This window comes from Hypanus sabinus, chromosome 6 (genome assembly GCF_030144855.1).
Source record: "Hypanus sabinus isolate sHypSab1 chromosome 6, sHypSab1.hap1, whole genome shotgun sequence".
Lineage (NCBI taxonomy): Eukaryota > Metazoa > Chordata > Chondrichthyes > Myliobatiformes > Dasyatidae > Hypanus > Hypanus sabinus.
The window spans coordinates 34,734,632-34,760,694 of NC_082711.1; the positions used below are offsets into that span (position 1 = coordinate 34,734,632).

The 26,063-nt window shown below is 39.6% G+C and overlaps 1 protein-coding gene across 1 annotated transcript in view; it reads right to left on the reverse strand.

Annotated features, from left to right (window-relative positions):
- Positions 1-26,063, reverse strand: part of pitrm1 (pitrilysin metallopeptidase 1) — a 55,807-nt gene that overhangs the window by 27,768 nt on the left and 1,976 nt on the right. Inside the window, exons 3-13 of the mRNA XM_059971915.1 lie at positions 22,437-22,543; positions 19,724-19,875; positions 19,450-19,564; positions 19,249-19,345; positions 16,803-16,963; positions 14,442-14,568; positions 8,397-8,485; positions 6,023-6,151; positions 5,804-5,917; positions 3,729-3,825; positions 1,359-1,493 (exon numbers count right to left, since the gene is read on the reverse strand). Of these exons, the coding sequence (XP_059827898.1) occupies positions 1,359-1,493; positions 3,729-3,825; positions 5,804-5,917; positions 6,023-6,151; positions 8,397-8,485; positions 14,442-14,568; positions 16,803-16,963; positions 19,249-19,345; positions 19,450-19,564; positions 19,724-19,875; positions 22,437-22,543 (1,323 nt within the window). The remainder of the gene's footprint in view (positions 1-1,358; positions 1,494-3,728; positions 3,826-5,803; positions 5,918-6,022; positions 6,152-8,396; positions 8,486-14,441; positions 14,569-16,802; positions 16,964-19,248; positions 19,346-19,449; positions 19,565-19,723; positions 19,876-22,436; positions 22,544-26,063) is intronic.

The following is a 26,063-nucleotide window of genomic DNA, read 5'->3' on the forward strand; positions in this document are numbered from 1 at the left end:
GAGAGAGAGAGAGAGAGAGAGAGAGAGAGAGAGAGAGAGAGGGAGAGCCCATAGCATGTCGAATTATTAGGTAAACAATGTAGTCTTTGGGGTAACTGCAAGTCTGTGTCTTTGCTATTGCTTTGTTCATGCTTGAGTGCTAGTAATGGGTGGGGAGGGGGATTGTTGCTCCTTGCTGCTCACGTGAGGGAGGGGAGCGGGGAAACTCTGGGGTTCTAACATTTAACTGTTGTTCATTCTTGGGGCACTCCTCTGTTTGTTTGGATGGTTGTGAAGAAAAAGCATTTCAGGATGTATGTTGTATGCATTTTCTGACATTAAATTGTACCTTTGAATCCTTTGAGAAGGCCACTGTTGGAAAAAAGCTCACAGGAAATCTCAGCTTGAGTTTGCCGAAAGGCATGGGGGAGACTCTGAAGTCAGCTTGAGGGAGGTTCTATGGTCTGATGAAACCAAAATTGAGCTTTTTGGCCATCAGACTAAACACTATGGTTGTCATAAGCAAAACACTGCACATCATTAAAAACACAGCATCCCTACTGTGAAGCATAGTGGTGGCTGCATCATGTTGTGGGGATGCTTCACTGCAGCAGACCCTGGAAGGCTTGTGAAGTTAAAAGGTAAAATTAATGCAGCAAAATACAGGGAAATCCTGGAGGAAACCCTGATGCAGTCTGCAAGAGAACTGTGGTTTGGGAGATCTGTTTTCCAGCAAGACAACGACCTCAAGCATAAAGCCAAAGCTACAAAGAAATCACTTAAAAACAACGAAGTTATTGGCTTGGAGTGGTTAGGTCAGAATCCAGACCTTAATCCAATTGAGAATTTGTGGCTAGACTTGAAAAGGGCTGTCACTCACAATCCCCATGCAATCTAACAGAGCCTGAACAATTTTGTAAAGAAGAATGGGGAAAATTTGTGTCCATATGTGCAAAGCTGATAGAGACATATACACACAGAATCAAAGCTGTAATTGCTGCCAAAGATGCATCTACTAAATACTAAATTGAAATTGCTGAATACTTATGCAATCAATTATTTTGTGTTTCATATTTGAGATTATTTTAGAGTTCTCTTTTCACTTTGACACGAGTCTTTTTCTGTTGATCAGAGTAAAGAAAACAAAATTAAATCCACTGTGATTCAATGTTGTAAAACAATAAAACATGAAAACTTCTGGAGGGGGGTGAATACTTTTTATACACACTGTATTTATACAAATTTTAAAATAAAGATGAAATTGTTTTAAATAATGTAAGCTCATGAAATGAAAGCTATTAATATTGACTGACAATTAATCTGAGATAATTTTTGAAGAGAAGCATTTACAATGAATAAAACAAGTTCATTGTCCTTACCTTGAAATAGTGCTTGATTTTATCTTGCAAGAAACAAGGATTTTCTTTCAGGCATTCTCTAAACCTTGTCACCTTTTCGGTAATGTGCAGCATCTCTATAGGATCCCCATCATGATTCCAGTTTGTTGCAACATACTAGACAAAGAAAAATCAGTGATTGTTATTTTAATTTCAGACAAATTGAATTAAAAATCACACTAATCCAGCAGAATATAGGGAAACATTTGAAGCAAAAAAATCTTTTAAATTATATGGGTTATGAACGAGTTCTGTTCCTGAGTCCGTATTCAAATCGGATTTGTACATAAGCTGGAACAGTTACATCTGGTATTATTTAGCGTCAGTTAGTCAAACTTTTGTCTTAATATATAGTATACATTTTACCTTTATATGCATATAAAACACTTAAGAAAGGTATGTACTTCAATAATTAAACCACTGCGTTGCTTAGAAATAACTGTAGCTTTCATCGGGGCAGGGCCTTTCACATGCTCCGTTATTCTCACTTTATCCTTCATCCTTCAAAATTGTTCCAATCGTTGACCGACTGTAGTCTACCGCTTCTCCAATGACCGATGGTGTTTCATCACTTTCCAATCGCTTTATTATTTCCACTATATTTTCAATCATGATCGTTTTCCGTCGCAGAGGGTCCTGACCTGAGCTGCTCCTGGTCCTAAAGTCCACCCACACTGAGCCAAGTTAAATGGGACATGTGAGGACGGTGCTGACTGGAAAAGGGGGGGGGGGGGGGGTCAGGGTGAACCTTGCTAAGAAAAATTTAAGCAAAATACAAAGTTACACACTCAACACAGTGTTAACAGCAACAACTTAAAAAGGTGGACGGCATCGTCATCAGACTTAAAATAGGAGACGTTCCCCTTCCTCCGTTCGCAAGTATGAGTTGTCTGTAAGTCGGACATTCATAACTCGGGGACTGCCTGGAGATTGCTTCAGTGAGTCAACAGGTCTCTAAATTTGTACATATCATCCCAAAGTAAAAGAATGGGTTTTATTCTTACAAATGCCCACAAATCAATTTTGACAATTAAGTCAAGAAAAAGACAAAAAATACTCATATTGCACCTGTATCTACATAGTACTGTAATGAATGACATCAAAAGTACATAACACTTGTAAGAAAGACATAAAAAGTGGAAATAAAGGAAAACTAGTTCTGCGGACTGTAATAGACTATTTCTGCACTTCTGATTTCAGTAATATTAGGGAATTTCACTTGTGTGTAGCTGTGTTCATAAATTATGTTGTCCGTTAAACTGGGAAAAAAAATATTTCCATATTTTTCTTCAGCAATGTCCCAAATAGAAAGTTTTTACTACATGCTTCATAATTTAATCACAATGATTTTGTTCCTTAGTAAATATTGTGCAATAAGATTGAATTCCCTCATCCTGGCAACTATCCTATCCATGGCCTTGATGTGATGCTCAGTACTGTATCCATTTCTGAGTTCCAAACAATTGACAAGTCATTTTCTTGATCTTGTATCCAATTACAACTTTTTGACAGATAGGGAAGAGGGGTGGCAAAAAGAGATTTGTGGCTGCAGTTTCCAGCAGATTTAAATGGAAATGCAATCCAGATATTTTGAGTTCATTTCTCAGTTAAACTGACAATCGAGTAAGGAAGAAAGCAGTATGGAGCAGAATAATGGGATGGTGTTGCCCAATCCATCAATTTAAATTTTTGCCAAATGTACATTTTGAACTGATACTATCTGGGCCATTAGTGAGCACACTTGAGTGCTCCTCCTGTTCAGTCCAATAGATACTGCTTTTCAGCAGCATATTAACCAAGGTCCAAAAAGAGCTTGGAGGCATCAAAATGAAGGGGTACATTGATGGAAAGAAGCAACCTCAAAATCATTTTAATGAGTTACGACATCCCAAGAACATGCAAACTGCCTGTCCATCCAATTTTGCTCACACCAGCCAGCCTTCCATGGGCAAATTGCATTCACGTGTGATTCCTGAATTCAATTATCCCAATAAAAACGTGTTTATTATATTTAACAGCAGTCATACATAAATTTCTGCAATTACTCAGCAACTCTGAAGCCAGACTAATTGTATGCACCTAAAAGCGATGACACCATATTATTTGTTCAGCATGAAAATATTCAGCACTGTTAGTCAATTTTATTACTTTAACAGTACAAGAAATAATTCACTTTAAAAATGATTATTTCAATCAGTTCACAATAGACATGTTTGCATCATAGCAATTGCTATTAGAGACTGCATTAACTTTAATTATACCACCCCCTAGTGGCACATTCACAATATTATACACAGTACACACTAATGTGGCTCAGACGCCATCATGTGGATAAAGTAAACATCAACTTACTGATGCTAATGCGAGGCCAAAATTGGTGGTCTGGTGTTTCAACTGAATTTCAATCTTGTGTAGGAGTGCTTCTATTCTCTCTTCCTCAAATCCTTTCCTTTTAATTTAGAAAAAAAGATGAAAAAATTAATTTAGAAAAAAAGGCACATCCAAAAAGGGCCAAAAGGCCTGTTTCTGTGCTGTAATGTTCTATGGTTCTATGAAATGTTACACATGAAAGTTAACACTCAAGGAAATATTTATGACATGGGCATGCACAGGGTAGACAGTAGATGGACTTGTCTAAGTCTAGAGGGCATAGTGTTTGATTGAAAACAAGCATTTGATTGCCAAAGAAAGACGACCACAAGATATTGAGCAAAATTAGGCCATTTGATCCAATGAGTGCTCTGCCGTTCAATCATGACAGACATTTTTTTTCCAACTCCATTCTACTGCCTTTTTCTCGTAATCCCTTTACCAACCACCTACCTATCTTTTTCTACCTTAAGTACACCAAATGACTTAGGCTCCATGGCCCTCTATGGCAATAAATTCCACAAGTTCACCACCCTCTCATGAAGAAATTCTACCTCAGCTCAGTTTTAAAAAGTCATCTTGTTTATTTGGAAAATGTGCCCTTAGATCCTAGACTCTGCTCTTAATGGAAACATCCCCTCTATGTCTACACTATACAGGTATTTCAATATCCAGTATGTTTAAATCAGATTCCGAACTCCCATCCTTCTATACTCCATCAAGTCTCTTTATTTATTGAGAGATACAGCATGGCACAGGCCCTTCCAGCTCTCTGAACCATGTTCGCACAGCAATCCCCGATTTAATCTTAACCTAATCACAGGACAATTTACAATGACCAATTAACCTACTAACCAGTAGGTCTTTGGACTGTGGGAGAAAACCAGAGCACCCGGAGGGAACTCACGCCTAAACTCCTTAAAGGCAGTATGTAATGTGAATTGAGCCCTGGGCTGCCTGTACTATAAAGCGTTGTGCTAACCACTACAGTAGTGCAGTGATGATGCCAATCAAAGTAATAGATTATTGGGAGATTACAGGGAAGTCAGTTTTTCCTCATTTACTTATTATTGTTAGGTCTAGAAATTTAGTTGCACCGAGAATTTATGAAATCACACAGAGACTATATGACATCTTGTCAACAGAACAAGTGACCAACGTCATCAACATACATAAAAGGAGCAGGATGGTGCTGGTGAGACACAGCGACATTTTGTGGGTGGCTAACAATACTACTAACTATCCTACTAAATATATTTTTTACTGGACTATGATCACTGTAATTTCTCTTCAGGAATTGTGCTTTTGAACTGTCCATACAACCTGGCGTTTTTGCAGTATCCTGAAGGATTTAGTGAATTGAGCTGCTGAGAACGTAGGTACTGCCGTGGTAGCTATTGCTGGAGTGGACTTCAGGCTGGATTGAAACTTGGGGCCAGATTGGAGCAGCAGAACCTGGGCCCAAAAGTAAGAAATAAACCGATATTTAACTGATTTGAGGGTCGAGGCCAAGAAAGAAGGATGAACAATGTTCAGTTCACTATACCGTGAGGTTTTAATCGCCTTACTGCTGAAGTGAGTCTGCAGCTGTGGACTGCAGCTATAGGCACTTGCCTCAATGCTGAACTGGTTTCATGGCTGTGGTCTCACTTTTGGTGACTCTGTGGTCTGCGTTTTTTTTTAAACTTTTTTTTATTGTTCGCAAAATTTGTTCTTTTTTTGCAAATTGGATGTTTTTTGTGATGTGGGTTTGTTCATGGATCTATTGTGTTTCTTTATTTTGTGGCTGTCTGTAAGATGAATCTCAAGGTTGTATATGGTATACATAATTAATAAATGTACTTTGAACTTTGAATACCGAAGTATTCAGAAGAGCACAAGCCTTCCATCTAGTAAGGAAGGGACTGTCATCACTGCAGTATTGTGTTTTTAGTACTGAAGACGATACAGGAACATACTGGGGCAGCATCATCTGTGCAAATCATATTTTTTAAACTCTAACACATTGCATCACTGTAATTAAACTATACATTATGTTTATGGAGTAGGTTACGCACTCAATTACTTCGTCAATTACTTTCTCAATGATCTGCTTCACAGTTTTCATGTCTTCTTTTGCGATGCCTTGCAGCCCAATACTAAAGCAAGCCTCTCTTGTGCTCCCATCATATCTGGAAAACCAAACATAATTTTCTTAAGCAACTGTGAAATACATTATAAACAAGCTAGTGGCTAACAGTTTAAAAGTACTAAATAAATAGGAAAACTAATCTTACCCAACAACAGGAGCAAAGTCTGTGCCAATCCTGGCATCAATCAATGCTTTATAAAAGGGGGAATTGGGTCCAGAAACCAGTAAAGATGATATAAGACTTAGGACGAACGTTTCAAAAGTATCGGTGATGCTATGGAAATACATTTAAAAACATTTTAGGCAATATGCAATTAATATAATACATTAAAGCTTTTAATATGAAATGCTTTGTGTTGCTGTAAAACTAGTTGTGGTAAAACTCCTTTAATCCAGCACACTTTAGTGTGAAAAATTTAGTAGAAGATTTTTCAGACTAAAGGATGAGATTAATATTTCAACATATTGTCAATTCATTAATCTTTATACAAAGCAAAATACTGCATGTGGTGGAAACATGAAATAAAAACAAAATTCAGATGTTGGAGGTAGTATTTTTTTTCCTGCTAAGTTAGTGGTAACACCAGTTACATTAGGCACATGAATGATAGAAAAATGGCTTTGTAGGAGGCATGGACTAGATTGATCTTAAAAGTAGTTTATGAGGTTAGTACAACATCAAGGGCCAATGAGCCCATATTGTGTTGTAATCTTCTACGTAAAATACTAGAAATATTCACCATCTGCCAGTTTCCACTGAAAAAAAAAGTTAAATAGTTCCAGGTTCTTTTATGGCAATTGGGAAAAGATGCAGGTAAAAATAATTAGTTTTGTAAAGAAAGTTCAGAGTAGCAGAAATTAAAAGGTCTATGACCCATGGGGGCAATCAGGAGACACTAAATGAAACCTGTCACGTTGGTGATTGAGGGGGACAGGAGATGGTGAATGAAATCTAAAATGAAAAATTGAGGAGGAAGGTAGAAAAAAGAATGGAAAAGATTGGGGATTAAGTGTGGCCTATAGTTAGGCCACACTTAGACCCCCCCTCCAGTTCACCTACCAGCCCTGACTAGGAGTTGAGGATGCATCCTCTACCTGCTGAACCGTGTCTATGCCCACCTGGACAAGCCGGCCAGCACTGTGAGGGTCATTTTTTTTTTACTTCTCCAGTGTGTTCAACACCATCCGCCCTGCTCTGATGTGTGAGAAGCTGACAGTGATGCAGGTGGATGCTTCCCTGGTGTAATGGATTATTGATTACCTGACTGGCAGACCACAGTACATGCGCTTGCAACACTGTGTGTCAGACAGAGTGATCAGCAGCACTGGGGCTCCACAGGGGACTGTCCTGTCTCCCTTTCTCTTCACCATCTACACCTCGGACTTCAACTACAACACAGAGTCTTGCCATCTTCAGAAGTTTTCTGATGACTCTGCCATAGTTGGATGCATCAGTAAGGGAGATGAGGCTGAGTACAGGGCTACGGTGGGAATCTTTGTCACACGGTGTGAGCAGAATCATCTGCTGCTTAATGTGAAAAAGAGTAAGGAGCTGGTGGTGGACCTGAGGAGGGCTAAGGCACCAGTGACCCCTGCCTCCATCCGAAGTGTCAGTGTGGACATGGTGGAGGATTACAAGTACCTGGCGATACGAACTGACAATAAACTGGACTGGTCAAAGAACACTGAGGCTGTCTACAAGAAGGGTCAGAGCTGTCTCTATTTCCTGAGGAGACTGAGGTCCTTTAACATCTACCGGACGATGCCAAGGATGTTCTACGAGACTGTGCTGGCCAGTGCTATCATGCTTGCTGTTGTGTGCTGGGGCAGCAGGCTGAGGGTAGCAGACACCAACAGAATCAACAAACTCATTCGCAAGGCCAGTGATGTTGTGGGGGTGGAACTGGACTCTCTGACGGTGGTGTCTGAAAAGAGGATACTGTCCAAGTTGCATGCCATCTTGGACAACGTCTCCCATCCACTCCATAATGTACTGGTTAGGCACGGGAGTATGTTCAGCCACAGACTCATTCCACTGAGATGCAACACTGAGCGTCACAGGAAATCATTCCTGCCTGGGGCCATCAAACTTTACAACTCCTACCTCAGAGTGTCAGACACCCTGAGCCAATAGGCTGGTCCTGGACTTATTTCCATTTGGCATAATTTACTTATTATTATTTAATTATTTCTGGTTTTATTTTGCTATATTTCTACACTATTCTTGGTTGGTGCAACCGCAACGAAACCCAGTTTCCCTCGGGATCAATAAAGTATGTCCATCTGTCTGTCTGGATGTTTGATCATCTGAAACTGTTGCAGTTGATATATAGGAGTTGGGATGTAATGTTACAGTTTTACAAGTTGTTGGCAAAATCTGGCTTGATTATTGTATATGCTTCTGGCCTTCCAGCTTACAGGAATCAAGCTGGAAATGATGCAGGAAAGGTTTCATGAGGATGTTACCAAGACAGTTTAACGTGTGTAGTAAGACAGATATAAGAGTGCAACATACTCACTCGCCCAACAAGTAGCTCACACTGTACATGGTTTGCTTAGCAGGATCAGGAGCCATTGAGTCTGACCCACAAGGAACATGATACTCCCTCTGCAGGAAAACAAGTGCCACAACAGAAACAATAAAAAATGCACTACAATTATTCGAGTAAATAATTTCACAACAATTATAGAGTACTTAACATTGAACAACAAGATGAAAATGTCAGGCAAGCTCTACCATTGATCTTTTGTTCTTATATTGCCTCTTTAGGATTAATTTCTTTACTAAAGTACAGCAAACCCAGTTTAATCAGGCATAAGTTGATGCAACCATAATTCTGTCGTCATACCGTAATAAAATCCAACTTTTAAACAGCACTTCTATAAGGCTCTTCCAATATTCTCTGTATTTGTGGTTTAAGAGTTTTCATTTATACAGGTGCATTTCAGGACAACAGAGCAGTTCAATACTTCTCAAGTATTGCCAGCCCTGCCCAGCACGATGAGAAAACAGGGATCAGCAAACTTGAACAGTAACAGACAACAAAAAAGTTGACTTCCTTATCAAGAAAGGGAGCATATAAGCAATATTCTTGAATATTACAATCCTGAAAAAAAAATCCAAGCCTGAAATTTTGACTTTTACTCATTTCCATAGATGCTGTCTAACCTGCTAAGATCCTCTAGCATTTTGTGTGTGTGTTCCTTTGGATTTTCTGCATCTGCAGACTTTCTCATGTAAATAATATACTATATCTTGATAAGGTTGTCTACTCTCTTGTTTAGTGACAGGATATTTTACTTGGCTGCACAATCCACGAAATATTCCACCTCCAGTGGTTCTGCGCTGAAATCTAACCCCACCATTTAAGAAAGGGGGGAGAGAGAGAGAGGGAGGGAGGGAGAGAGAGGGAGGGAGAGAGGGAGGGAGGGAGAGAGAGAGAGAGGGTGGGAGGGAGAGAAAGAACAGATAACTACAGACCTATAGTCTGTAAATGCCACTGCGAGGGAATATTCTGGAATATATTTCCTTAAGGAAGTGATAACATAATATTTAGAAAGTGAAACAGAGACACCTCTTTCTCCCTTATTAGGGAGAGAGAGAGCCTGTGGTATGTTGAATGCCGAGTGAACAATGTAATTGTTGGGGTAACTGCAAGTCTATGTCTTTGCTGTTGCCTTGCTCATGCTTGAGTGAGCAGTGGCAGGTGCTGATGCTTTTTTTGCCTCTGGGGGGAGAGGAATTGTTGTTTGCTGCTGCTTATGTGTGGGAGGGAGGGTGCTGGGGGGGGGGGTACTTTGGGGTTCCAACATTTAACTGTCCTCTATACTTTGGGGCACTCCTCTGTTTTCGTGGATGGTTACTAAGAAGCAGCATTTCAGGCCCGAAATGTCGACAGCGCTTCTCCCTATAGATGCTGCCTGACCTGCTGCGTTCCACCAGCATTTTGTGTGTGTTGCAAGCATTTCAGGATGTATATTGTATACATTTTTCTCCGACGTTAAATGTACCTTTGAAATCTTTGAAAGTTATAGAGACAGTTGCTATGAATTTACGAAAAGGGAAACCATGATTTACAAAAATAACTCAAGACTGGTAAGGGGAATAAATTAACGCATATTTGAATTTTTCAGACAGTCGTTAATAAATTACAATACAACCCATCATTAACAAAATTACAGCATTTGCAATTAGATAGAAGTGTGGATTCTGGATGTCAATCACAAAAATCTTTGGGAATAAACAGGTCCTTTTCTTAGTGGAAGATCTCCCTGGTAGGTAGCATGGTACCATAGCGGTTAATGTAATGATATTACAACTCTAGTGATCAGGGTTCAATTCCCATCAGTTTCTGTAAGGAGCTTGTATGTTCTCCCCATGAATGTGAGAGTTTGGGTGCTCGTGTTGCTTCCCACATCCAAAGAATGCACAGGTACAGGTTAGAATCAGTAAGTTGTGGGCATGCCAGGTTGGCACCAGAAGCATGGCAACACTAACAGGACGCCCACACTAACAGGATGCCCCCAGTACTTATTCAGACTGTGTTTGTCGCTGATGCGACTAACACATTTCACGGTATGTGTTCATATTCTGATGTACAGTACATGTGCCAAATAAAGCTATTCTTTAATCTTCATAGTGGTGTGTTATAAAGATCAATGCCGTACACAATAACTGGGATTGTGAACAGGGAAAAAAAAGTCAACTGAGTGTATACACCCTAGAATTTTGAAGGAGAGGTATTTAACTGAAAAATCCTTGAGCAATTTAACAGGCTATATATTACGATAATACTTTTGTTCAATTGAGTATACAGAATATGATCAGTCTCAAAATGAGGGTCCATTCATTGAGAATAATCTGGTATCAGCAAAGGTCAAGTTATCTCAGGACAATCAAACTTGCCAAGTACAAGCCAAAACTAACGGCAATAGAAACACAGAAACATAGGAAACCTACAGCGCAATACAGGCCCTTCGGCCCACAAAGTTGTGCTGAACATGTCCCCACCTTAGAAATTACTAGGCTTACCTAAAGCCCTCTATTTTACTAAGCTCCATGTACCTATCTAAAAGCCTCTTAAAAGATCCTATCGGATCTGCCTTCACCACCATTGATGGCAGCCCATTCCTTGCACTCATCACTCTCTGAGTAAAAAACTTAGCCCTGCCATCTCCTCTGTACCTACTCCCCAGCACCTTAAACCTGTGTCCACTTGTGGCAACCATTTCAGCCCTGGGAAAAAGCCTCTGACTATCCACACGATCAATGCCTCTTATCATCTTGTACAACTCTATCAGGTCACCTCTCATCCTCCTTCGCTCAAGGAGAAAAGGCCGAGTTCACTCAACCTATTCTCATAAGGCATGCTCCCCAATCCAGGCAACATCCTTGTACATCTCCTCTGCACCCTTTCTATGACTTCCACATTCTTCCTGTGGTGAAAAGACCAGGACTGAGCACAGTACTCCAAATGGGGTCTGACCAGGATCCTATGTAGCTGCAACATTACCTCTCGGCTCCTAAATTCAATTCCATGATTGGTGAAGGCCAATACACCATACGCCTTCTTAACCACAGAGTCAACCTGCTTAGCTGCTTTGAGCGTCCTATGGACTTGGACCCCAAGATCTCTCTGATCCTCCACACTGCCAAGAGTCTTACCATTAATACTATATTCTGCCATCATATTTGACCTACCAAAATGAAGTACCTCCCACTTATCTGGGTTGAAGTTCTTTTGCTCCACTGAGCAATGGGAGAAAATGTTACTATTAGTTAATTCGTCCTCTATTTGTGCTAAACATGCTCTAATACAATTTAAGGTTGTACATAGAGCTCATATGTCTAAGGATAAACTTGCTCAATTTTATTCTTTTGTTAATTCAACCTGTGACAGATGTCATTTTGATGTTGCCTCATTAACCCATATGTTTTGGTCTTGCCCTTGTTTACAAAATTATTGGAAAGATATTTTCAGTATTATTTCAAGGGTTTTGAATATTAATATCCAACCACATCCTGTTACTGCAATATTTGGTTTACCAATGGTGGATAATAGTTGTCTATCCTCTTCATCTCGACGAATGATTGCATTTGTTACACTAATGGCTAGAAGATCTATTCTATTGAATTGGAAATAAATTAATCCTCCAACTATATTTCAGTGGTTTTCTCAAACTATTTCTTGTTTGAGCTTAGAAAAAATTAGAAGTGTTGTTTTTGACGCTTCAGTTAAATTTGAAGAAACTTGGAGACCATTTATTCAACATTTTCATATGAGTTGAATTGTCTTTTCCTAAACATTACTTATATTATCCTTAATTATTTGGATGGAGGTTCGGAGTTATTGGCACTACTGTATATGTACTTAACATTATTCAATGGCCCATGTTGGTTAGTGAAGTCCTTTTGCCACTTTTCAGCCCAGTTTTGCATCCTATTAATGTCCAGCTGTAACCTCTGACAGCCCTCCACACTATCCACAACACCTCCTACCTTTGTATCATCAGCATACTTACTATCCCATCCCTCCACTTCCTCATGCAGGTCATTTATAAAAATCACGAAGAGTAACGGTCCCAGAACAGATCCCTCAGGCACTCCACTGGTGACCGACCTCTATGCAGAATATGACCTGTCTACAACCACTTTTTGCGTTCTGTGGGCAAGCCAGTTCTGGATCCACAAAGCAATGCCCCCTTGGATACCATGCCTCCTTACTTTCCCAATAAGCCTTGCATGGGGTACCTTATCAAATGCCTTGCTGAAATCCATATACACTACATCTACTGCTCTTCCTTCATCAATGTGTTTAGTCACATCCTCAAAAAATTCAATCAGGTTTGTAAGGCACAACCTGCCCTTGACAAAGCCATGCTGACTACTCCATATTACGCCTCTCCAAATGTTCATAAATCCTGCCTCTCAGGATCTTCTCCATCAACTTACCAACCACTGAGGTTAGACTCACTGGCCTATAATTTCCTGGGATATTTCTACTCCCTTTCTTGAATAAAGAAACAACATCTGCAACCCTCCAATCCTCTGGAACCTCTCCCATCCTCACTGATGATGCAAAGATCATCGCCAGAGCCTCAGCAACCTCTTCCCTCGCCTCCCATAGTAGCCTGGTATCATTTCTTCCAGTCCCAGTATCTTATCCAACTTGATGCTTTCCAAAAGCTCCAGCACATCCTCTTCCTTAATATCTACATGCTCAAACTTATCAGTCTGCTGCAAGTCATCACTACAATCACTTTTTTCACCTTTTTCATAGTGAATACTAAGTAAGGTATTCATTAAGTACCTCTGCTATTTCCTCTGATTCCTTACACACTTTCCCATTGTCACACTTGATAGGTCTTATTCTTTCACGTCTTATCCTCTTGCTCTTCACATACTTGCATAAGGCCTTTGGATTTTCCTTAATTCTGCCCGCCAAAGCCTTCTCAAAGCCACTGCTGGCTCTCCTAATTTCCTTCCTGGTAGCCTTATAATCTAGATCTCTAACATTACCTAGTTCTCTGAACCTTCAGTAAGCTTCTTTTTTCTTCTTGATTAGATTTATTACAGCCTTTGTACACCATGGTTCCTGTACCCTACCATAAATTCCCTGCCTCACTGGAACTCTATACAGAACTCTGTATACAGAACTCTACACAAATATCCCCGGAATATTTGCCACATTTCTTCCATACTTTTCCCTGAGAACACGTTTCCAATTCAAGCCTCCAATTTCCTGCCTGATAGCCTCATAATTCCCCTTAATCCAATTGAACACTTTTCTAATTTGTCTGTTCCTATCTCTCTCCAATGCTACTGTAAAGGAGATAGAATTACGATCACTGTCTCCAAAATGCTCTCCCACTGAGAGATCTGACACCTGACCAGGTTCAATTCCCAATACCAGATCAAGTACAGCTTCTCCTCTTGTAGGCTTATTTACATATTGTGTCAAGAAACCTTCTTGAACACACCTAACAAACTCCACCCCATCTAAACCCTTGACTCTTCCCCTTCCCCCTCCTGACTGTGACCCACTCGTCCGTATTCCGTGGCCCTGGTGTGATCACCTGTCTATAACTCCCCTCTATCACCTCCTTGCTCTTCCTGACTAGGCGAAGGTCATTGAGCTGCATCTCCAGATCCCTAACTCAGTCCCTCAGGAACTGCAGCTCAACACACCTGATGCAGATATGGCCGTTTGGGAGGCTGGGAGATTCCAGGACCCCCCACATCTGACACCGAGCACAGAAAACTGGCCTCACACACATAATTCCTACCTCACCTTGTCCCGTTGAGCCAAAGCTCTACAACTCTGCTGTCTCTCACACTGCTGCCCACTGGATATGGCAATCTTCTTTTTAAACCTTTCGCGCTCTACTGGCTGACATTACGTGCCTGTGCTGTCTCAACTCTCTTTAACCCGCCCTTCGCTCCGAAAAATCAGCAGTTCACTCGCAGCCTTCTTGCTCCGAGTGTGGATTACTATTACAACTATTAAATGTGTACTGGTGTTTAACTTGATTAGAGCCGTCAGAATGATGGTTCCTTTACTTACTGGTTCACTCCAGCGCACCTGTTTGGGAACTGAGGTGCCAGGTTCAATTCTTTGGAATTTGCAAAGTGCCTCTTCTTGGATTTGCTTAAGATGTTGTTCCAGGGGGAGATCACCATAGGTAAAAAACCTAAAATGGGCAAGTTGCAAAAACAGAGCTGTTAGAATTTCAACAAAGTACTGCTAAGATTTTAATTGACTGAACTTTTTCGACAAGGGTACCCAAGATACCTCCATGAGTACAGGTGAACACTGCGTTCTAGCAGCTCAAGCAATGGAAATTCACCCTTGTGGAAGTCACAAATCACTAGCCAAAGATCAGTGATACCAAAGAAAATTCACTTTCACTGAATTTGTGTATCAATTCTTACTTCTAGCACGTATTTTTGAAGAATGCACAGATGTTATTTCACATTACAGAAAATCACAATATGGATGGTTTACTGGGAATGCAACCCCCCATAACACGAGAGGGTGTGGGGGAAGTCTGCCTGCAGAGCCAAACTCAGAGACATGTCTAATCTGAAGAGATTATCTGAGATAATCTGAAGTGGCCATTTGGAGCTGGGGAGTAGTATAAAGTACGGGAAAATATGATGGAATGAAATGCATTGCACTGAGGACAGAATTCTGTCTTATTATCATGCCTGAAAACTTGGTCTCATAGTTCAAACTAAAGTCCAGAACGGCAAGATGCAAAATTAGAAGCATACCATAGCCAGAAAAGGAATGAGAAGGAAAGCCTGTTCAGAAAACAAAGCAAAAACTTAAGGTGGTGCTAATTATGGATGCTACATTGCTAAACCTTGTCAGCATATATATTCCTTGCATATTAAAGAACACTCACTTCTGGATCATAAATTTCCAACAAATCCACTATAAATTTAACCTTCTTGAAGACTTGATACACGCAACATTGGAATATAATTTGCATTAGACAATATCAACATTTACAATGACAGTTGTAATCAGCAACTGGGTAGCAAAGTATGGCGTTCAATAATTAGTCTTAAGTAATTTACAGTTTTATAGTTTATTTGCAAGATGTTCCAATTACATCAGTAAGCATAATTTTTAATATATACTATGGTCAGCAGATTCATTTTTTCATGTTTCAGTGTATGAGACCACCCAGTCTATAGTTTAGAACCAAACAAATCCCTCAATGTTATTTCCCCCAATTATTTCTCGTTAACCAGTTCTCTCAAACACCCAAAGCCTTTTGTAAATATATTAGCAAACAACAGAGTAGCGAGGGAAGGAGCAGCTCCCACAGGGACTAAAAGGGAGCCAGGTGACACTTGTGGAGTCCTAAATTAACACTTTGAATCAGTATCCACCAAGGATGAGGAGGATGGTGAGTCAGGAAAGATGTACGCTGAAAGGAACATGCATGTATCAGAATAGAGGAAATGTCAGAGATTTGATGCACATTGAACAATTCCCCATGGACTGATGAGATCCACCCTAAGGTGTGAAGAGACACTAGGGTTGAAAAAGCTATTAGAGATGAAATAGCAGAAAACTGGTAGGTGACTAATATTGTTCCCCCATTCAGGAAGCTTGGAAGGGATCAGTGAGAAACTTCACACTACTGAGCCTTTCTTCAGAAACTATCAAGAAAAAAACCTTTGGGATGGGATTTATAATTACTTGGAAAGGATGGGGCTGATTCGGGGAGTTAGGATGGCTTAGTAACTTCTATGGGAGTTACTAAGAAAATTGTGAAGGTAAGACAGTATTTGACAAGGTCCTGCCTCATAAATTTGAATATGAAATTTGGACATGGGGGTCTAAGATGTTTTGGCAAACTGGATCCAAAGAAGGTTTGATGTTAGGAGGCAAAGGGGAATGGTGTGATTTGTTGTTCTGACCCAGGAATCAGTGCGAGGAATGTATTCCCCACATATAACGAGGATAGGGTATACTAATTATATAATTCGTACTAATAACTATGCTCAATCAATAAGTTGTGCTCATAGATACATAGCATTGCTAACCATTGTGACAAAATGTGAGCTTGGCAACTTGACTTTTGTGTTCAGTAGAGCATCCCGAAAGAAAACAAATGATAGGCTAGAGAACAAGAACAAGACCCAAGAACAAACAAATATATGGAATGGTGTAAAATAAATTGTTTACTTAAATGAAAATATTAAGTTGTCAAAAAAAGAAAAAATTCACAGCATCCTAAAATCCTCCAGAGGACAGTAGTGACTGGGATAAGTTGGGGTCCTGAAGGGATGGTAGTGATTTAAAATTATTTCAACTGGATTCATCCTCCAACTGATAAATGGATGTAGTGTTATACATTGAGGTGGCTCACAAGTGCTCACAGTATTTTAATATGGCTCTCAGGTATACCTTGCATTACTAGGATGGTAATGTATGGCATGAAAGTGCTTTAATTCTTCCCATGTAAGCTTGGGTATTTGCAAAGGATCACCTCCAGATATCACCGAGTAGGTATGATCAGGCAGAAGCTTGTTCTGTAGATGCTGACCATACAGATTCTCATTGTTTGCCTGAAACAAAAATACAGATGATGCAAATAGCAGAATAAAATGTTAACCCGCAGTTTGCTAACAAGCAAACTAAAAGAAAAGTCAAACATGAGGAAATCTGCAAATGCTGGAAATTCAAGCTGCCTGATCTGCTGCGTTCCACCAGCAATTTGGGTGTGTTGCCAAAAGAAAAGTTAGTTACTTATATATGGAAAAATTCAAATGTTCAAAACCTGAGAGGTCAGTTGTTTACAGTTCCGTGATTTTAGATATACCTACATTTAAATTAGAAAGCTGCTCAAACCTTCAACATGTGCCCAATGATGTTCGATGTTTACAATCTGAAAGTTACTTGAAGTACACCGCAATATATACTTCAAATAAAATCAATCTTAAAGACTACTCGTACTCATACAAACAAAAGCTTAAGCCAAATATACAGTGCCTATAAAAGTATTTCTCCCCCCTCGAAAGTTTTCATGTTTCATTGTTTAACAACATCGAATCAGTGGTTTTACTTTGTCTTCTTTTGACACTGATCAACAGAAAAAGACTCATGTCAAAGTAAAAACAGATCTCTACAAAGTGATCTAAATTAATTACAAATAAAAAACAAAATAATTGATTGCATAAGTATTTACTCCCTTTAATATGATACACTAATCAATCACAGGTGAAGCCAACTGATTTTAGAAGTCACATAATTAGTTAATGGAGATCACGATGTGTAGTCAAGGTGTTTCAATTGATAGTAGTAAAAATACACCTGTATTTGGAAGGTCCACCCGTTGGTGAGCCAGTATCCTGGCAAAAGCTACACCACAAAGCCAAAAGAACACTCCAAGTAACTCCACGGAAAGTTTATTGAAAAGCACGTCAGGAGATGGATACAATAAAATTTCTAAGTCACTGAATACCCCTTAGAGTACAGCTAATTCAAGAGTCAAGAAATGGAAAAAATATGGCACAGCTGTAAATGCAAGCCATTCTCAAAGACTGAGTAACCATGCAAGAAGAGGAGTAATGAGAGAGGCCACCAAGAGACCTTCGACAGCTCTGGAGGAGTTACAAGCTTTAGTGGCTAAGGTGGCAGAAATTATGTATACAACAACTGTTGCCCGGGTGCTATACTAGTCGCAGCTTTATTGAAGTGGCAAATGGAAAGCAACAGTTGAAAAAAAAACACATGAAATCTCCACTAGTTTGCCAGAAGGCATGTGGGAGACACTGAAGTCAGCTGGGAGAAGGTTCTTTTGCTCTGATAAAACCTAAATTGAGCTTTTTGGCCATCAGACTAAATGCTACGTTTGGCATAAGCCAAACACTGCACATCAAAAACACACCATTCTACCATGAAGCATGGTGTTGGCTGCATAATGCCATGGGAATGCTTCATTGCAGTGGGCACTGGAAGGCTTTTGAAGGTAGAGGGTAAAATGAATGCAGCAAAATACAGGGGAAATCCTGGCAGAAAAGCTGAAGCAGTACGCAAGTGAACTGCGACCTGGGAGAAGACTTGTTTTCCAGCAAGACAATGATCCCAAGTATAAAGCCAAAGCTACACAGAAATGCCTTAAAAACAACAAAGTTAATGTCTTGGAGTGGCCAGATCAGAGTCTAGACCTCAGTTCAATTGAGAATGTGTGGCTGGGCTTGAAAAGGGCTGTTTGCTCACAATCCCCCACGATCTAATGGAATTTGAGGAGTTTTGTTAAGGAGAATGGAGAAAATTTGCAGTGTTCAGATGTGCAAAGCTGATAGAGATCTATCCATACAGAATCAAGGCTGATTGCTGCCAAAAGTGCATCTACTAAATACAGACTTGATGGGGGTGAGTAATTATGCAATCAAATTTTGTGTTTAGTAATTATAGTAAATTTAGACTGATTTGTAGAAATTTGTTTTCATCTTGACACAAGAGTCTTTTCTGTTGATCAGTGTCAAAAAATCCCAAATAACCCCACTGTGATTCAATGTTGTAAAACAACAAACATGGGGTGGAGGGGGGGGGGGGTGACTATTTTTTATAAGCACTGTATATTTTAACCATGCTTAGCTAGCCCACTAAACTACCATTTATTTACACCAACCCAGTAAATTTAGCTTTCGTAATTCAACAATAGACCAAACGTCTGTAAGTTCACACAATCAAATCAGTTAAATTGAAGCCCATTAAAACACTATGCACATATTTTGCAGCATTGGGTTAACAAATGTAGAGGCTTTTTCTATAAAATGTTATTTTGCATTACAATACTAGAAATGGGCCTGGTGTTCATGTTAAATTACAAATTATGAAGACTTACAAATACACCTTTCATTTCATTGAACACAACTCCTTTAAAAACAAGGGGTGATGATGGATCACTGGGGGTTTCGTGCTCCAACCTCCACCCTTCTTGCCTGAAGACAAATAAAACCAAATACCACATATTTAAAATATGTACAAGAATATATACAAAGTATGCTCAATGAATATCAATTGCTTCCTTTATTCTATATCTTACCAGAAGTCCAATTCTCTTAGGCAAGGAAAGAAGACAGCATCAAGGTACACAGAAAGTAGATTCTGAAAATCCTTTGAATTTTGGGTGGAAAATGGATACATTGTGTAGTCACTTGCTAAAAGGAAAAATGACCAAAAGGAAAAATAACATCAAATACACTTTTCATTGAAGCTGTCAAGTCATTAATTCTATCAGCCCCATTCTCATAAGTGTCCCAAATCAAACTATCTTTTAAGATATAGCCACACTTTGCACACTATTAATCAATACTGACCTGTGAAGGCATTCATGAAAGTGGAAAGGGACCGGGTCAACATTTTGAAGAAGGGATCTCTAACTTGGTATTTTTCAGAACCACAAAGTACGACATGTTCTAGAATGTGAGGAACACCTGTGCTGTTGAGTGGTGTGGTACGAAACTGCACACTGAAATACAATATACACAGTACCTCAGCATCAGTAAATTGTGAAAGTAACCTTAAAAAAATAAATTACAATTGTAAGCTCCCAGTAAGTCTTCAATAATTTTTTTTGCCCTTTTGTTTTCAGGTTTCAATGAGAACTGCTTCAACCTAAATCAGGCATGGGCAAACTACGGCCCGCGGGCCATATGCGGCCCGTTAAGCTTTTTAATCCGGCCCGCAGAACTTGATGAAATTATATTAGTAAACCTTGTTAACGTTTTTTCCCCGCAATTCTGGCGTTTTCCCAATAGATGACGCACTCTATATACATTTGTGGTGACCCATTTCCTGGCACATCCAAACTGGCTCACAATTAGCCAGCATTCCGGCTAAGGGAGACAGCCTGTGGGGATTTGCAAGCACAGAGCTTTGGAGCCTCTGCGCCACGGGGGGCAGGTTGAGGGAGGCTTAAAAGTGAGGCTGGGGATTTCGAATAAAGTTTTTTTCTTTGACTGCAGTTACTGACTCCATGTCGTAATTTTAGCGCAGCATGTAGCACACCGCTACACATTGACCTTTGTTGAGGTGCAGCATATTAATCCACATTTGCGCTTTACTCTTTGTTCGGCTCGACCTATTTGTGTGAACAGGCGTTCAGCGTCATGAGCATCATCAAAGCCAGCCACAGATCCAAGTTAACTGACCAACACCTCAGATCCATCCTGAGAATCGCCACAACAAAGCTAAATCCAGACTTTGATGCGCTGGCTAAAAAGGGAGACCAACAACACTGTTCCCACTGAAATTAAAAATAAGTTTCTTTGTTGTGTTATGTAAAAAATGCATTTGAAAATATTTTTTCAATAAGCCTTACATGTTACATGTCATTTCTGTTAAGTGATGGACATGAGTAGTGCGCAGGTGCACGTACGTTCTCAAAATAAAAAATGCGCTCCAGATCAAATAACGCGCTCCGCATACTGGCGCTCTGTCACTGTTCTCTCCTTGTGCTGGTCGCTGTTGAGTTTTGGCACAGGGGACAATTGAATAAGAAGGAGCAGGACAAGTAGACCTGCATTTCCTACCGTTTTTGAAATAAAGACAGTCAGGAGGAGAGTGATGATGATAATATCTTGAAGGATAACAGAATTTTCAGTGCTTTAAAATAATAACTGTTACTATTAAAAAAAGCTGTATTTTATTCATTTAATTTTCAGTGTTTTAAAAGTCATTTCAATAAATAGCTAAATACCATGGGACTTCAAAGACAGATATTTTGTTGTAATGCATTTGTTCATTTTCAATTGAAATTAAAGCACATGTTTTCTACATATCCCATGATATTTTATTTTCTCTTATGAGGTGTATTACCAAAACACTCCGTCCATCTGCTCCTGGTCCGGCCCCACTGTCAAATTTTAGAACCCTTTGTGGCCCACAAATCAAAAAGTTTGCCCACCCCTGACCTAAATCGTCACAGATCTAACAAATTACCCTGTCAATGATTTTTCTACATCTGAAATCAATGTTTCATAGATAAATTATCTGGGGCTCTCAAGAATGCCAAGCTCTTTCCACAGTGATGATTTCAAATACAGTGGATTCCGGTTCATCAGGCCATCTGTTAATTGGACAGCAGCTTATTTTGGACTACTCTTACAGAACAAAAACTAACTGAAAAAATAGCTGGGATTCTCGTTGTTTATTTGGGACACAATGCTGCTTAACTGTGGCAGGAAACTGTTGTCAAAGTTTCTAACGAGCGTAAGAAGCGTGCATTTCTGTGGCCATTAAACACTATACCGTACTCAATGCAGTTTTTGAATAGCATCAGTTACATGTGTTTGTGTTCAAAAAGCAGTGGCTTTCGTCACTGATAGCTGGCAAGAAATAAGACAATTCGGAACTGCTAACTCACTACGGGAGTAAACCCAGAAAGCAAATCCAGAGTGGAGCCCCTAATAAGGCAGTTGGACATCATTGAACATCCTTCCGGCAGCTCCTGCAGCCAAGCTGGTGCCAATCCTACTGCTTCATGAGCTTTCATTTGAACTGATGAGGCTGGGAGGAAATCTTGACAACCGGGCATCTCAAGATCTCCATACTTCTGCCCAGGCTTGTGACAATAATCATCAACCGTTGTCCTTCAAGACAGATATCAACCAACCAGTAGTACTGATAGTCTTGTAATTTGTTCTCTACTTGCTCTAAATACATAATTACTCAGTTATATGGTAGTTTATCTTTTTTACACCTTTTTAACTACCTCCATTAAAATTCTGCTAGTTGAGACAGACACTTAACTGGGCCTAAATATACTGGTTTCAATGTGTCCCAATTAACAAGAGTCCACTATATTAAACCTCTGACAATGTATTTCCTGAACAGTAAATTCCTTCATTGTTGCTGGGTTTAAATTCTAAAAATCCCTTCACAACAGGGTGGAAGAAAGGCAATTATTAGAGAAGTCAGCCCTCCACTGTGTCCAAAGGGCAATAAATGCTAAATATATAAACCACAGAAGTTATAAATAAGATAATGCACCAGATTATTCACAGTAACTATGCCACTACAAGAAATTACCTGAACAAATTGTTTGGATCATCCCTTGCTACATGCAAATACTGAGCTCCTGTGTTATCATGGCTAAGTTTAACTGCTGTCAGGAAAAGATCAGGAACAGCTGTCACCTGTGGAAAAGAAAGATCGGTACAATATAAAAACAGCACTGTTTTTTTTAAACTCTATTTTCATTCAGGGTGAGAAAATAAACAATCTGCAAAGCAAATTTAATTTCTGCCAAACTGCATTAAATCTGTCCCTCATACAGCAAATTAAAGAAAATCTTTACATGGTCAATAGTCTTGATGAAGTAAAGATGCAGGGTTTTGACCTGACACATCGACAATTCCTTCCTGCCTCCCTGTTCACTACAGACCTTCTGAATTCCTCCAGTCTGTTATTTGTTGCTCCAGTTTCCCACATTATCAGTCTCCTGAGTCTTGATAAACCCAATATTCTACTACTGAATGAATACCTCTGAAACAATTTCTCCCACATACTGGTTATTCTGTTTCTGTTTTGGTGATGGACAATTGCACCTTCATTAAACACAGCTTTCCAAATTTAGTTCATCTGCTATTTAAATTACCAATTTGCAAACTTTTTTAAAATGCTTAGTTGCATGATTTCCTTTCACTGATCTCACATTAGGATAGAATGTTTCAAATTTAATAATGAGCAAATGTCAGATAAACTACAACAAACTCCTGGAGCAATTCCTGCCTACTAAGAATTTCTGGAAATGTGGAATTTAAACAGCATGTCATGTGACAATGCTGGTGCTTCGGAAGTTTGATCAAATGAGATTCAGTTTATTGGCTTCTCCCCCAATATCCCTGAAATTTTGTCCTTTCAAATACATGTAGAAGTGAGCAAATTTGCCTTCACCAACCTAGTATGCAATACCTTCAGGTAGAACAATTCAATAAATAAAACAAGTCTCAATGCACTGCTGAATCTTTTGAAATTCCAGTTCATTTCTAGGGCAAATTGATTAAAATTATATTGTCATTAATTCCATACAATTTGTTTTAAAACCTTCCAGTGTCAGAACTGTATGAAAAAGGCAGTGGAATCAAATTAAATAGATAGGTATCCATGGGATTAGGATAGGCTTACAACCTGTTTCTTCACTCTGAATTCCATATATGTAGAAATTCTTAACAGGGTGGATCTTCTTTGAGAATGAGTGTGTTCAAGTTTTAGGTACTTGAACTCATTCAGGTACAAGATGTTAGATGAAGAATAATTTCAGGAAAATTATACATTTCCTTTATGCTGAAATTATGAGCTATAATTCTGGAATGCAATTTAAACCTGTGTCTTTCCTACTAGGTGCTAATTTGTGTCATGGGGGGGAAAATTCAGATCACATTATTAATACTCTTAGTAATCATTTAAAGTACAGCAGTGGTTACGACATCCAGCAAACGATGTTGTACTGATCCCTGATGCTAATTTATACTTAATGTCCTACTTGTGTTTATCATCCCTATCCCTCAATTCCCTTCATTCTTTAACTACCTGCTTCCACAACCACCTCTGGTAACCTATTTCAGGAACATACCACACTTTGCATAAAAAAGGCCCTCATGTGTTGTCTTTAAACATCACCCCTAACATTCAAAGCAGGTCCTCCCACTCTTGACATTTCTACCCTGGGGAACAGATTGTGACTGTGAAAACTATTTATGCCTCTCATAAATTTAAAAACTTCTATCAGGTTTTCCTTCAGCTTTTGATGCTCCAAGGAAGGCAACCCAAGTTTGTCCAACATGTTTTCATAGTTCATACCTTCTAATCCAGGTTGTATCCTGGTCAACTCCATTTGTTCCAAAGTCTCCAATCTTTCCTATAATGGGGCCAGCAGGACTACACTAACTACGCTAATCCAACTATCTACATTTTTTTCAAAATCATTGATATGTACCAAGAGGTCCTAGCAGCAATCCTTGTGGAACACCACTGGTCACATACCTCCAACCAGATTAATAGCTTTCCATTGCTACTCTCATTTTTCTCTGGGCAAGCCAGTTTCAAATCCAAACTTATAATTTACCCTACATCTGATGCAACTTTATCTTCTGAATCAACCTATCACAGAAAATTTACAATTTGTGTTTTCCTTAGTAAATATTAATCATAGTCATGTGTCATTTTGATTTTTAAACATTCATATTCTGAAGAGAAGGCAATCAGACAACCCTCTCAGGCAAAAAAAAGACAGTACACCCTATCCATGTTATATGCATCTTTAGACTATACGGATTCACAGTTATGTGAGGAACCTATTTCTATCAAAGTCTCCTCATATGCATCCAAAACTCACAGTTATGCGAGGAGCAGTGCTTTCCCGCCAATACAAGTCACGTGCGCGCACCTCACAACCTCACTCCCGCCAGTCTCGCATTGGTTTTAGCAAGGTGTGGTTGGGCAATCTTGCGCTCTTAAACTTTTGTTGGTTTTACCTATGGTGCAGTGATTTTGTGCTTGAAATATTTAACTATGCCTCCTAAGCATCCGATGTCATGTCCTGGGCCATCAGCCAAATGGTAGAGAGCCGCTATAACACTTAAAAACAGTTGGAAAGTATAAACAGCGTGGCATCAGGTGAAGGTAACACAGTTCTGGGACGCTACTGCCAGGAACAGAATCTTGCCTTTAAAGTTCTTTTGTTGCTTAACAATGCACCAGCCTATCCTAAACATTTGGATAGCACTCATCCTAACATAACAGTGCGTTCAAACAACAACACACACAAAATGCTGGTGGAACACAGCAGGCCAGGCAGCATCTATAGGAGAAGAATCGTCAACGTTTTGGGCCAAGATCCTTTGTCCTGACAGGTCGAAGGGTCTTGGCGCGAAACATCAACAGTGCTTCTCCTATAGATGCTGCCTGGCCTGCTGTGTTCCACCAGCATTTTGTGTGTGTTGTTTGAATTTCCAGCATCTGCAGATTTCCTCGTGATAACAGTGTGTTCCCTGCCACCTAACACAACATTGCTGATTCAACCACTCAACCAAGGTGTGATCCACATTCAAGGCATTTTTTTTTTTTTGGTGAACTATCAGATGCTGTAAGCAACAGATGATTTTGAAAATCCTGGGAGGTTACCACAGGTAAGGGAATGGTGGAAGTCAGAACACTTGACACAAATGGCGATGGACATGGTCCCAAGTTTAGAACAGAGTCAGCATTTCAGTCATTCCTTGTCATCAACCCTTCTTCCTTACAAGCAAATTTATGCTGAGAAACAAAATGCTGCCAAGCAAACAACCCTCACCACTTTCTTCAAACTGGTGCCGGCAGTTCTAAGAGTTCTGTGAGTCTTCCTTCACCCCTTGCTGTGCTTGATATGATCCTGACGACCACAACCATCCATGCACCTTATCCATGTAAAGCTGCCCCACACCACGACCACCACTCATCTCCCAGAGTGAACACACCTGCCACTGTTGGTGAGTAATGCACACCCTAGTATGTTAACTTTCTATGATTTATTACTTTTAATATTACCTTAAACTGATGAAATATAAAACGAATGTGCCTTGTGGTACTGCTTTTGTGTTGTATTGGTATGAAAATGTGAATAAATTATAGAGAAAACATATTTAGGAAGCCCTCTGGAATGCATCTCTATTTTCT